Source organism: Myotis myotis, unplaced genomic scaffold (genome assembly GCF_014108235.1).
Source record: "Myotis myotis isolate mMyoMyo1 unplaced genomic scaffold, mMyoMyo1.p scaffold_m19_p_13, whole genome shotgun sequence".
NCBI lineage: Eukaryota > Metazoa > Chordata > Mammalia > Chiroptera > Vespertilionidae > Myotis > Myotis myotis.
In genome coordinates this window covers 17,797,310-17,811,523 of record NW_023416317.1, presented here as the reverse complement: position 1 = coordinate 17,811,523, position 14,214 = coordinate 17,797,310, and the positions used below count along the sequence as shown (strand labels likewise).

At 54.0% G+C, this 14,214-nt stretch overlaps 1 protein-coding gene across 8 annotated transcripts in view; it reads left to right on the top strand.

Moving 5' to 3' along the window:
* The window catches only part of PRKCD (protein kinase C delta), a 30,799-nt gene extending 28,368 nt beyond the window's left edge, over nucleotides 1-2,431 (top strand). For all 8 annotated transcript variants that reach the window (XM_036331910.1, XM_036331912.1, XM_036331908.1 and 5 more), the window contains one exon: nucleotides 1,732-2,431. In XM_036331910.1, coding sequence (XP_036187803.1) covers nucleotides 1,732-1,890 — 159 coding nt within the window. In that variant the 3' untranslated portion in view covers nucleotides 1,891-2,431. The remainder of the gene's footprint in view (nucleotides 1-1,731) is intronic.
* Nucleotides 2,432-14,214: the final 11,783 nt, after the last annotated feature.

Below are 14,214 nucleotides of genomic sequence, written 5' to 3'. Positions count from 1 at the left end.
AGTCCCAGAGCTGGAGGAGGCCCAGCTCCACAGAGATAAGAAACTGGAACACAGATGACCATTCATGATATGACACAACAGGACAAGAGCTAAGAGCTGTTACAAGGCCACACGTGATCAGCTGTCATCAGGCGGGTCTGTCAGCAGGAGCCCAGAATGCATAGAAGGCATGCATCTGAGAGGAAGTGGGACTGTGGGGGTATCTGGGAGGTGTTTCAGGTAGAGGAGGAGTGATTCACACGAAGGCCCCGAAACCGCAGAGGCCACCAAGGAGCCAGCAGCTGGGCCACCAAGGAGAAAGGCTGGGGCCAGAATTCTGAGCACCCTGAGCCCCTCGGGAGTTGGACTCAATGGCCCTTCTCTGGTCACAGTTCCACCTTCCCACTCCTTTTCTCTCTGCCTCCCCTCCTCTGTCAGGACACGCTGTCCTGCTGGACAGCCTGTGTGAGGTGACGTGTCCATTATTGTGCCTGGAGGTCGCAGAGCACTTTTACTGCTCAAACTTGGTGCCTCCTGGGCTGGGCACGTCACTCCCAGGCGAGGCCGGCCGCAGGAGGATCAGCAGCCTGCTCTCAGACCCGCTATGACAGAAAGAGAGACGGGCCTACCGATTTCAGGCGGGGTGCCGATTGGCAGCTCGTCAGTGGAAAGGGTGGGCCTGTGGCAAGTGGCCCAAGCAGGCCTCAGCACCAGGAGAGGATGGGCCCGGAAATGGGCCCAAAAGACCAGAAATCTGGGTTTTTATGTCAAATTGCCCAATTTAAAAATATTGGCTCAAAGGCTATTAAAACCTACTGCTAGTCAAAATGATGTACTCGCTACCAGCTTGGTTTGGCCTGAGGCCACCAGCTTAAGATCTCTGTCACCATTTCACTGTGTCCTCAGAGGCAGAACTGGCGAGCTTTTCCTGTGAACAGCCCCATAGTAAATACTCTAGGCCAGTGGTTGCCAACCGGTGGGCCACCGACCACTGGCGGCCCGTGAGGTCCGAAATGTTGGTGACCGCTGCTCTAGGCTTTGTAGGCCAGATGGTTTCAAAGCAGCCATAGGTGATATGTCGATGGGTGGGTGTGGTCATGTACTAATAAAACTTTATTGCCCAGCCGGTGTGGCTCAGTTGTTGAGCATTGACTCATGTACTAAGAGGTCCCAGATTCGATTCCCATTCAGGGCACATGCCCAGATTGTGGGCTCAATCCCCAGCAGGGGGTGTGCAATAGGCAGCTGATTGATGTTGATGCATCGATGTTTCTCTCTCTCTCCCTCTCCCTTCCTCTCTCTCTCAAATCAATAAAAACATATTTTTTAAAAGCAAAAAGCTTTATGCACATTGACATGTGAATTTCATTTCATTTTCATGTCATGAAATATTATTCTGCTTTTGGTTTTTTCCTAGACATTGAAAAATATAAAAGCCAGTCTGAGCTTGTGTGACTAACACGAGCTGAGAGGTGGCGGACGGGGCCTGGCCCTGGGCTGCGGTTTGCCAGACGCTGCTCAGGACATGCTGCCCTTTCCCGGCCCGGGCGCAGGCTCCCTGCTGGCTTCCCTTGCCCTTGGACACAGCGGCCACTCTGGCTGGGCCTCTCTCAGGCTGGCGGGAAGGACTCCCTTTTCTGGTCCTGCCAAGGACAGCTCTGGCTTGCCCAGCCCGACGGGGTCCGAGGTGTGTGGGAACCTTGGAAGGCTGCCCCTTGGGCCCCGCTCACCCACCCTACCTTGTGCCTACAGAAGTCCCCTGGAGACTACAGCAACTTCGATCAGGACTTCCTGAATGAGAAGCCGCGCCTCTCCTACAGTGACAAGAACCTCATCGACTCCATGGACCAAACAGCATTCTCTGGCTTCTCCTTCATCAATCCCAAATTCGAGAGGCTCTTGGAAAACTGAGGTTCCCAAACACGCCACCCCAACACCCATCCCAGCCAAGGAGCCTGGGTCCATCAGCACTGCCTGCCCACCCAGCCCGGGCAGAGCAGGCTTGGCCCCCCTGCATCAACACCTGTCCTCCCCCCCACCCCGCCCCACCCCAAGCAGCAGTGTGACTGTGGTGAGTTCAGCTGCTGCCTGCCCCCTCACCCCCAGGAGGGCCTTGGCTCCTGTCTGGCTGGGCTCTTAACGGTACTTCTTCTGTGAACTGAGTGTGAATTTGCTTTTCCTCTGCCCTCAGAGGGAAACTGTAAATCCTGTGTTTCATTACTTGAATGTAGTTATCTATTGAAAAAATGTATTATATATATGCATATATATATATACGCACGCACACATATATATAGCAAGCTGTATATATTGCTCAGTAGAGAGAAAAAACTTGGGGTAATGTGTTGACCTTTTAAAATATATATATATGACAAGAAAAAAAAGAGCACAAGCTGTTTGAACCACCAGGCTCTTTTATTTGTGTGTCTAAATAAACACCAAGTGGTACCAACCTGGCTGTGGGGACGTGTTTGTCCCAGGAAGCTGGTGGCAGCCCCTACTTTTGGCTGCTGTGTCCTGGAAGCTAACTGAGCTGGTAGCTGCAGGCACACACCCTGTGCCTTCATGCACATGTGCTTGTATTTATGGGTTCCCCCGGCTCTGGGGCCCTGGGTTCTCGGGTGGCTTACAGAGCCCAGGTGAGTCATGGGGTGACGGGAGGGGGTGCTTGCAGACAGTCTCTCAGGAGGGTGAGGGGTTGATCTGGAAAAGCAGGGAGGTGAAGGCCTGGCCGGAAGGCATGAGCCAAGGCTTAGAGGCTGCCGGACTACAAAGAAGGACAGAGAAGAGAAAGTTAATGCAGCTCAAGCTTCAAGCAGATCTGGATTCAAATTGCAGAACGGCCAAAAGACGTTGGCATGTCAATCATTTTAAGCCTGTTTCCTCATCTGTAAAATGGGGACACGGCCAAGTGATGTTCGATGTAACTCCCATCTCATTACTGTGTATCCCTGTCCTTGCCACAGGGAAGGGGAGGGGAGCAGGGTAGGAGGAAAAGGTGAGAAAATGCCAAGTGGCTGAGAGCCATGCTCCAGGGTCCCCTGGCCTACAGAGTCCCTCCTGCCACCTCCGTGTCTCCCCTCTCCTGCTTCCTACTCCTCTCCACCTCTCTCTCTGCTCCCTCTTTCTGTCCCTGGGGCATAGGCCTTGAGGCAGCATGTTCCCTCTGGGGTCCCCCACCCCGGCCCCTTGGGTCCAGCCCTCAGCCCTTTGTCCTTAGAGATGGGTGAGGTGCCCCCTGTGCCTGATTGGCTGGCCCCAGCTGCAAAGCAGCTGACTTCCAGCAAGTTTGCTTTTCTGGGCTGAGGCACAAGTTTCCACAGCTGGAGAGGAGCAGGATGAATTGGGTTGGTGCTGGCCAGGGGAGGAGACTGAGGATGAGGGAGCCCAATTCTCCCCAGAGATCAAATGTCCCCCTCCCCTCTCCACCCACCACCCTCAGGAAACACGGGTTGAATCCCTGCTGTGCAAAGAGCAATGCAAACCTCAGGGAAGGCAGCATGGCCTGGGCGATGCTGGGACTCGGGGAGCCCAGAGGAGGCCCCTGGAACCCCTGTCCCCTTCCTGTGCTGCGGCACACACAGAACACCCCCCACCCCCCCACACACACTGGGGCTGTCCAGAGAGTTTAGAACAGAAATATGGTGGGTGTTTGCACTCAGAGCCTCTCACCATCCTCCTTGCAGCTCTGAGGCTCCAGTCTCCTCCCGGGAAGAATGGGGAAATAAGTGCTTCATCAGCCAAAGGTAGTGGAGGGTGGTGGGAAGAACATGGTGCCTGGAATCAGGGGCTGGCGGTTTGAGTTCCACTCTGTCACTCACACTCTGTGGAACCTCCATACATTTCTTTCTTTAAAAAAAAAAAAAATCCTCACCCAAGGATATTTTTCCATTGTTTTGTTTTGTTTTGTTTTTTAAGAGAGAGGGAAAGACAGAGAAATACCGATGTGAGATAAACACAGCGATTGGTTGCCTCCTGCATGCTCCAGACCAGGGCCCAGGCCGGGGAGGAGCCTGCAACTGAGGTGTGTACCCTTGACCGGAATCAAACCCAGGACCCTTCAGTCCCCAGCCTGACGCTCTATCCACAAGCCAAACCAGCTAGGGCCTCCATACATTTCTTTACCAGGCCTCAGGTTCCTCATCTGTGAAACAGGATCATTAATCCCTGCCTCCTTGTGGGGCTCCTGGCTCTGGGAGCCCGTCAGGCCTGATGCTGGGTACCCTATGGTTCCTGGCAAAGCCCAGGGAAGGCCAGCAGCCTGGGCTGGGGAAGCAGCTGTCGGGGACCCAGACTAACTGCCTGGGCGGCTCCAGGCCTATTCCCAGAGTTGGGCAGGCGCCAAGCCTGACCGGCTGCCTCAGGAAATGCTTCTCATGGCTTGGCTCAGAGCCACACTTTCACTGGGATCGGAGGCCCGGAAGCAGGCAGGCCTGCCCCACCCCACCTGCCGGGTAGGTACATGGAAGAACAGTGAGCTTGGGCCCCAGCAGGGCTGGTGGGAGCATCCTCCCCACCCCGCCATCTGAAATGTGTGCCAGGCAGAGCAACACGGACATGTCCACCCTGCCAGGGCCTAGCCAGCAGGACTCAGCCCTGACTGTACATTGGAACCCAGTGCCCAGGTGGCACAGGTCTGACAACATGGTGATCTCTGAAGGGGGCCCAGGCATCCGTATTTTTAAATCTCCGGGGAGGGCCCAATCTGCACCAGGATTGGGGACCAGTTGGGGGTGAGACTGGGACTCTGCCTTCTGCCCAGTCTTCCAGGGGAAGCCAAGAAATCCTGCTCTGAGCAGGCCACAGCCTGGAAGGCGAAATCACCGCCCAGGCCCTGTGCTGGGCAGGATGTAACCCGAGGCCCCCTGCCCTAGGCTGACCACGAGCCAAAGAGTGCTGAGAGGGTGTGGGCCGGGCTGCAGCGCCCTCTGGTGGCTGGAGGACGCAGGCCCCGGAGGACTCGCTTTGCGCAGCAGGTATAGTGCTGGGTTTTTCATCTATCTCCTGTCATTAGAGCCTGGGGGGAAATTCCTGCAAGGGACTGCTGGAGGACCATGTTGCAGAGACTCAGAGACACGAGGTGACACATCTAGACGGCTCCCCTAACATTTAAGAGGCTCTCTGGGCTAGTCCGTATCTCAACCCCATTCTCTGGCACTCACCCAACATTATAGTCGCACTTCCTTAATCTATTCTTTCTTAAGGTGGGAATAACTGATATGAGCTGGGAGGTCCCTGTTTTCTGCTGGCTTTAATAGCAGGAAATAAGGGGGTGTGCAGCATTTGCCATGGTGGGAGGGGCTCGGGGCTTCAGGACTCGCACTAATGGCCTTGGCCTCACTCCTGCGGGCTGGGGGTTTATACTTCTGCAGCCCAGCAGGCACCTGCCTCCTCCTCCTCCTCCTCCTCTTCCTCTTCCTCCTCCTCCTCCTCCTCCTCCTCCTCCTCCTCCTCGGGCCCCCTCCTGCATCCTGACTGAGCCCAGCAGGTGACCTCAGATAGGGCCCTGTGTGAGGCCAGAGGCTGTTGGGCGGGTTTTGGTTTCTCTGAGTCCTGACCACCCTCCCAGGAACCTCATCTCCTTCTGGCTGGGGAGGGGGGAGATGCACACAACTGAAAACACGGAACTTGGTAGCAAAGAAGGGGAAGGGGGCAGAGAAAGTCTCCCAAATGTGTGAGCCAGGCCTGAGTCATGAGGTTTGGGGCCCTGAGGCCCTCCCTGGGTCTTTCACGTGATGGCATTCAACGCTCACTAGCTGTAGCCTCAGCAAGTTAGGTCTTTGGATGTTTAATATGGCCCCTGAATCAGGCTTCCTAAGGGCCTTGGAAGACCCCAGCCTCTCTTTTCCTGCCTGAAATGCATGCCCCGAAGGCCCTCCTAGTTGTTGCCCAGGAGCTGTTTTTCCTTTTCCTTCTGAGAGGGGCGTTGGGCTTTCTGTTGGTTTCACCTGTGGGGGCAGACGTGCAGGCGGTGGGCGGTGGGCGGTGGGCAGGGCAGCCGTGCTGGGCTCTGTTCCGAACTCATGCATTCCTTCGTGCACAAGGGCCTGCTCGGCGCCAGGGGGGCAAACTTCTGTGGAGTGTGCAGACCTGCAGGGCGAGGACGCCAGGCCAGGACTCTGGCTTCTTCCGGGGGAAGAGAGCAGGGGACGGGGGTGCAGAAAAGGCCTGGGGCTCCCTCTGGAATGTTTTGCCGCTTGGACAAACTCTGAAGAAGGCAAGGGAAACCATGAGAGGCTCCTAGGCTCCGTGGAGGGTTCTGGATGCTTGTTTCCATCTCTGTGCTTTATGGCCAAAACGTTTCATAACTTTTAAAAGGTGCTTTTTAAAGAGCAAGTAGGCGTTCTGCCTCTTGACCTAACTGCTGGGTACCTGGCACCCCTTTAAAATGCTTTGTTGTCCTGTCCATTGTTCTATGTGCTTTCTCTATGGAGGTGGCATTTCACAGTTTTTGAAAGTTAAAAGGAATGAGTAGGCGAGAGGCTGGGGTCAGGGAAGCGACCCAGGCAGAGGAAGGAGCAGGAGCCAAGGCCTGGGAGCCCGGCGGAGCCCAGAGTGGGAGCCCAGGGATGTGGTTCCCCAGGGCAGCCCTGCTCTCAGCCCTGGCCTGCCTGGGGTCAGGGGTCAGGGGTCAGGGGTCAGGCTCTGTGCTCCCCTCCTGTCCGAGGCCCAGGTGAGGCTGGTAGAACGTGAGTTCTCGCAGGAAGTGAGGTATGGGCTTAGTCAGCGTCTGGCTTGCGGCCTGCAGGTGCGGGTAGTTAGAGCCTGGCATTTCTTGTTGGAAGCAGCGGGGGAGGGGGGGGGGGGGGCGGCTGCGCTGATGGGGGAACGCAAGGCAGCAGCAGTGTGGCCCGGACAACAGGCTGGAAGGAGAGAGGGAGTGGCCTGCGCCCGGCCAGGCACAGAGGGAGCTGCCGGCAGGCTTCCCCGGGCTTTTGAAGACGGGGGAGGCACAGCATGGGCAAGGGGGTGGGAAAGTTGCGTTTTTCTGGGACAAGCCCAAAACAAGCTTCCGGAAGTTGTTCCTAAAGCCATCCGGCGTGCTTTCTGCATCAGCCGTGGGAAGTCGTCCTCCGTGGGCGCTGTGCGGGCCCAGGGAAGGCGGGACCCGACGTCAGGGGAGAGGCGGAGTGAGTCATCCCACAAGTGATCTTGTTAAGAAAACTCTTAGACGTGAAGCAAAGCATAGACCGGTGCTGCCCGGGCTAAGGAGTGAGACCTTAGCGATCAGCGTGCCACCCTCCGTGCCCCTCCCCAACACACAGCCCTGATTTCCTCTGTGTTTTTCCGGAGAGAACCAGCCCTGGCGTGGGGAGCATTCCTCTGCACCCAGGCCAGAGGCCCCTGAACATATCTAGGACTTGGGTTGCACGTTTTAAGCCTCTTGTAAACAGGTGTCTGTTCTCAGGGAATCCTTCTGCCTCCAGATTTCCTCCTGGAATGCTTTTGTTTGGTTTGGTTTTGTTTGTGGGGGAGGGCGATTTTTTTTTTTTTACTTTTTAAATATGTTGTTTATTGTTGATAGTATTACAGATATCTCTCATTTCCCCCCTCCGACCTCCTCCCAGCCCCTGCCCACTCCCCCAGGTCTTCACTACCCTATTGCCCGTGTCCATGGGCTACACATATAAGTATATAAGTTCTTTGGTTTATCTCTTCTCGTCCCCCCCGGCCCCACATCGAGGTATGTCAGTCTGTTCCATCCTCTTGGCATGCGTTTGAAACTGACTTTTGCAAAGTCCTGTATCTCAAGTGCATTTGTTTTCTTTTTCACCCGTTTAAAGTGTACATGCCGGTGGTTTTCAGTGTGTTCGTAGAGTTGTGCAGCTATTGACAGATTTTTAGAACTGCTTCATCACCCCCAAAAGAAACCCCATACCCTTAGTCATCACTGCCCCCCCAATTCCCTACAGCTTCAGCCCTAGGCAACCACTGCTCTGCGTTCTGATCGCTAGATTCGCCTCTTCAGGACAGTTCATAAAAACAGAATCACACAATATGTAGTTTTTGTGACTGGTTAAGGCGTTCCTTTTCATGGCTGTATGATATTCCATCACATAAACTTACCACATCAGGGTGATGTAGAATCCTGCTTTCAGCCAAGATGGAGTAAAAGGGACTATATTTACCTTCCTGCCAAAAAAACAACCACAAAACACACACACACACACCCCATAAAATCGAAACAACAAACAACAGTTCTCAAGCTGCTGGACATCAGACAACAACAGGAATTCTCTGAGAGCAGGAAGCAAAGAGGGGAGCCCCAGGAGCGCCCCAGCTCTCCTGCCTGGAGACAGTCTCCACCCGAGGCCAGGGAGTGGAGCCAGTGGACTCCCTACATTGAGAAGACGGAGCCGTAAGCGCAGGGAAGCCAGGGCGGCGGACTTCACAGTGCAGCCCACAGTGCGGCGAGGAGAGCTGCAGAGGGGCCTCCTCCAGGGCCCGGCCGAGTGCTCATCAGTGCAGCAGGTGAGGAGGCCCAAGGCTGGAGGAAAGCCATCCGGCTGGGTGCGAGGAACAAGCCTCAGCTCACCCGCGGCGGGAACAGTGCCTGTTCTCAGCAGCCAGGCTGGGCACCTCGCGATTCAGGGCCTACGTGCAGAGTTCCCAGCGGGGGCTGCATCCTAGAACAAAGCCCAAGAGCATTTATGGGGATACAGAAAGTAGCTGGCACCCAATCGGGAAAAATTCACCATGTCTGGTGTCCCATCAAAAATTACCAGGCATTGCCTTAGCCGGTTTGGCTCTGTGGATAGAGCGTCGGCCTGCAGACTGAAGGGTCCTGGGTTCGATTCCGGTCAAGGGCATGTACCTTGGTTGCGGGCACATCCCCAGTGGGGGGTGTGCAGGAGGCAGCTGATCAATGTTTCTCTCTCATCGATGTTTCTAACTCTCTATCCCTCTCCCTTCCTCTCTGTAAAAAATCAATAAAATATATTAAAAAAAATATGTTAGATGGGGTTAGCAGCAGATTAGACATTGCAAATAAAAAGATTAGTCAGCTCAAAGATAGCAATACACAGTATCCAAAATGGAACTCAGAGAGAAAAAATAATTTTTAAAAAAATGAACAGAGCACCTGTGAGTCGTGGTACAATTTTTAGCATTCTAATACAGATGTAAAAAATTGTAGGCAGAAGAGATGATGGTACACAAAAAATGAAGAAATCATGGAAGACAAATTTCTAGATTTGATGAAAACTATAAAATCTGTAGTATAGATGGAAGAAGCTCAATGAATTGTAAACATAATAGACACAAGGAAAACTACACCAAAGCACATCATAATTAAATTGCCAAAAAAAAATGGTGATAAAGAGAAAAATCTTAGAAGAACCTACGGAAAACATGTTACAGAGAGAGGAGCAAAAATAAGAATGACAACAGATTTTTCTTTCGCAACAATACGATTGACCCAGTGGGGGCAAATCTTTAAAATACTGAAAGAAAACACACACAGCCAATCCAGAATTCTACAGCTCCCCTTCGTCACTCTCTACTAGCTTTTTGAGCATATGGGATACAGTTATAATCACTGCTCTGATGTCCTTGTCTGCTAATGTTAATGTTTGTGTCGGCTCTGGGTCAGTTTTAATGGGTTGGCATTTCTCCAGTTTCTCTTTATGCCTGGTCATTTTTGATTGGACACCAGACATTGTGAATTTTACCCGATTGGGTGGCAGATACTTTCTGTATCCCCATAAATGCTCTTGGACGTTGTTCTAGGATGCAGCCCCCGCTGGGAACTCTGCACGTTGGCCCTGAATCATGAGGTGGCCAACAGGGGTGTCAGTTTTCCAGAGGTCTAACCCGAGATAACTCATTTCCAGCATCTACAGAAAATGTTGAAGGAAGTCCTTCAGGCAGAAGGAACATTATTCCAGATGTAAATGCAGATGTGCCCCAAGGAGCGGAAAGCACCAGAAGCAGTCACCCCGTGGGCGAACTCCTACCTGGAATTGCAGGGGCCGGCAGACCACCTCTGGAGGTCACATGATGGGACATTCCTTTGTCAAAGCAAATGTCATGACTGCCATAGGGGTGGCCACAGGCAGGAAAACTGTTTCTGTGGCGATAACAAATTGCAGGAAATCTTCAGCTGGCTGTGCGGAGAAATCAAGATGAGCCAACCAGCCAGAAAGCCCCGGAAGTTTTACGGATTTCACAGTCTACAGTGGACTGCCATGACAGAAGACGGCGGGTACAATTGCCTTCGGAAAGAAAGGAACACACACACTTCTCTCAGCCAGATGGAAGGAGGGCCTTTTCTCCGTAGCCCTCCGAGAAGCATGAGAATTTAGAAATACTAAGTTTAGAAATACTAGGTGTACCAGTTAATAATGCGGAGAATTTAGAAATACTAGTATGTAGGGAAGAAAGGCTGCATCTTATTTGTCACTTGTTGGCAACTTCTAATTAAAATGTTACGTTTCTGGCCCCGCTGGCATGGCGCAGTGGCTGAGCATCGATCTATGAACCAGGTCAGAGCCATGCCCAGGTTGCTGGTTTGATTCCCTGTCAGGGGGCGTGTAGGAGGCAACCGATCAATGATTCTCTCTCATTATTGATGTCTCTATCTCTCTCTTCCTTCCTCTCTGAAATCAATAAAAATATATTCAATTTCTGGTTATAATACTAGAAGTTCTGCTTCCTCCCCCCTTTCTGTTACTCTGCTGTGTTTGAAACTGGAGAGGGGGAGAGGGAAGACAGCGCTCAGATCCTAGGATGTGCAGGGCAGAGCCGAGGAAGAGCCCTTGCGCCATAAAATGTCTAGATCAATAAAGGAGGCGGGCCGCAAGTTTGACATGCTTGGTCTAGATTGGAATCCAGATGAACAATCTCTGGGAGTGGCTGGGGGGCGCCGGGGGGGGGGGGGGGGGGAGTGGCCTTGGGGACTGTGACTGCCCTTGGGCTTGCCTGCAGATTTCTCTGGGGAGGACAGAAAGGCGATGTTTTCGGCTTGAGAGGGAGCCTGGGAACCTGCGGAAAGTCTGACTGCCTTTCTAGTTCAAGTCCTCTAGGAGCTGGTTTCTATTGTTTGGTCTTGGTTTAGTAGACCCTTCTTGGAGAATTTTAGCCCGTCTTGTCTTGGCTAAGAAGAGCCACAGAAAGGTGGGGTTTGGGACCCGTGGCCATCTCCCACTCTGGTCCTCAGCCCGGTCTGGGAAACCCCGGGCCTGGAGGACACGAATTAGGGCTGGTTCGTCTTTGGATTCCTCTGGGCCACGACCTGGGCCGTGGAAAGCTTTCAATAAAACATTGGTCGGAGATGGAAAAAGAGAAGCTCCTCTTCCTGCAAAAGTGAAAATGAAAGTCTTTCCAGGCGTAGTTGGGGCCTAAACGATGAAGGAAGCATCACCCCAGCCCCCACAGGTCCTCTCCAGTCAAACTGGAGGTGCACTCCCGCCCAGGTAGCTGTGCCCTCCTCCTGGAGGCCCTGGCCCGCTGCCCACGCACACGCAGCTTACCCTCCATCAAAACCCAGTCTCGCCCCGCCGGTGTGGGTCAATGGTTGAGTGTCGTCTCATGAACCAGGGGGTCTCGGTTTGATTCCAGGTCAGAGCACATGCCCGGGTTGCGGGCTCAATCCCCAGTGGGGGGGCGTGCAGGAGGCAGCTGGTCAATGATTCTCTCTCATTGATGTTTCTCTCTCTCCCACTCCCCTCCTCTCTCTCAAATCATAAAAACAACAACATATTAAAACCCAGTCTACACCCAAAGGCTTGGCCTAGACCCTCTTCTCAGGCTCTTCTGATCCCCTCCCCTGCCGCCACCATCAAGCTATCCCCCTTGGTCCCCATGTCCTTCCTATTGCCAAACTGACTTGTGTTTTCTTCTGCCTTAAGGGTCAACCACCAGCCCAGACTTGGGAGGGATAGGAGGCAGAAGAGGAAGTAGGAGAGTCGAAGAGGAACTGAGAGAAGCTGACCTGGGGCCTTTTCGGCAAGCAGAGACTGGAGGGGGCAGGAAGCCATTCAGGGCCTCGGCAGTATTTTGTGGTATTTTGTGGAAGAGCCACATGCGGCTCGCGAGCCCCAGTTTGCCAACCACTGGTTTAGGAAGTAAAATCTACAGGACCTGGAGTTATTGGGAGAGAGCCCCGTCCAGTAGCTCATGGGTAACTGCATCTTGCAATGTCCCTGCTGTGTGACCGCAGCCAGGGTCTCTGGTCCACGAGTCCACCCGTCCCTAGCCCTACAGGCAGGGTTAGGTTTCTCCTCCACATGGGCCACTGCCCACTGCAACTTGGGCCCCTGAGGATGATGAAGAGACCAGTTAATTGTTGAGGCCTGTGTCCCTGAGACCAGCTGAAGTGAAATTTTTGGTGGGGTTTAAACTTAGATTGTGCACTTATAATAAGTGAATTCTATCTCAACAAAGCTGTTAAAAAAACAACAGCTGTGGCCCTGGCCGGTGTGGATCACTGGTTAGAACGTGGGCCCATGCACAGGAGAGCCACGGGTTTGATTCCTGGTCAAGGGCACGTACCTGGGTTGTAGGTTTGATCCCCGGCCCTGGTCGGGGCCCATGCAGGAGGCAACCAATCTCTCTCTCTCTCCCTCTCTCCCTCCCCCCCTCCCTCCCTCCCTCCCTCCCTCCCTCTCTCCCTCCCTCCTACCCTGCATCCTTCCCAATCTTCCGTGGGTGAGGATTAACAACAACACAACAAACCACAGTTGTTAGCAGCATTCTGAGCTGCTGAGTCCCATGCTTCCTGGGTATTGATTGTTGTCACTCAGAACCCCGTGCTGAACGCCACCAGCCCTGCCGGGTGCCCTTGCCTATGACTTATTAGGCATTGCAACTGTCTTCCCAGCCCTCATCTCCTACCATTGTGCTAACATTCCTACATCCCTTATTTCATTCTCACAGCAGCTTTATGAGAGGCCACTATTCCCATTTAACAGATGAGGAAACTGAGGCTTGGGGACATGACTCCCCCAATGGCACCGAGTGGAACAGTGACGGTGGGATCAGAACTCGGTTACTCCATAGAGCTTTGGTCTGTGGAGCTCTGTGAGGTGCCTCCCGCCCTGCCCGTCTCCCTTCCTTCTCCCTGCCAGGCTCAGCCTCCCTTGAGTGGCTTGGGACTGTGAGAAGTGACCAGGGTACCCACACCCCACACCTCCACGGCCACGTCACACCCACGGCTGTGTGGGGGTGTGAGAAAAGGTGGGCTCTCTCTGACCTCTCCTCTCTTCCAGCTGAGCGGGGAGGGCCTTTCTTTGGGTCCAGGAAAGTGTGTCCTGAGGCTGCTGACGGGCCATGCTGACCTCCCACTCGGCTGCTTCAGCCACAAGGCCTGGCTGAGCACCAGGCCATGCAGAGCCCCGGGCACTCTGTCCTGCCTTCCCTGCTGAGGGAGAGATGACAGGTTCCTCCAACTCCCATGAGGGCCCAGCTGCCTGTCTTCTAGCACATTCTGCACCAGGTGTACTCTGCACTAAGTCTTCTCAGCAGAAAAAAAAAAAAAAAAAAGAAGATAGTTTCAGGGGCTCATCATAGCCCCTGGATGCCTAAACGTCCCAGCTTCCTGTGTGCTTGCTGCCCCAGGACTGCGGGTGACTGCATACGGGCCTTGGAGTATTACCACTCCCCCTGGCCTGCGCTCCCAGGTCTTACCTTCTCCTTCACCAGCTGTGTGGGCCTATGAGGCGGGCAGGCTGGCATGAGGACAGCTGCCCCTCCTGCCCAGGTCCTGGGGACCATGGCTGCCCAGGGTACGTAGGCCCAGCAGGCCCACCCTCACCTTCACGCAGTCCGGGGCCTGTGCCCATGGTTCAGGTGCCCTTGTCCCCACTTGCTTCTCTGCGAGGGCCTGTAGGCTCTGGGGACCACAGGCGACTTGCCTGATGGTCCTACACAGGATCTGAGCTCCCTCCACATTCCCCATGGCCATTACCCTGTAGGACCTAAGGCCCTTCTACAGGGGCCCCAAGGCATAGGGTAAAGAGGCTGGGCTCTCTGGGGTAATAGAGACCTGGGTTTCGATCCCAGTTCTGCCCCTTACTGGGCTGGGGTAGCTGGTGTGTCCTGAGCCTCAGTTCTAGCTCATCTGTAAAATGGGGATAATTCTGGTGTGGGGACTAAATAAGACGTGTGCACAAAAGCACTGGCTTGCAGGTGTTCAGTCATGTCACCTTCACCTCCCAGTCCTGCTGCTCCGTTCCCTGCTGGCTGCAGCCCAGTCCTGACAATAGCCCCTGCCCACTGCCCTCTCTCAGCTCCACC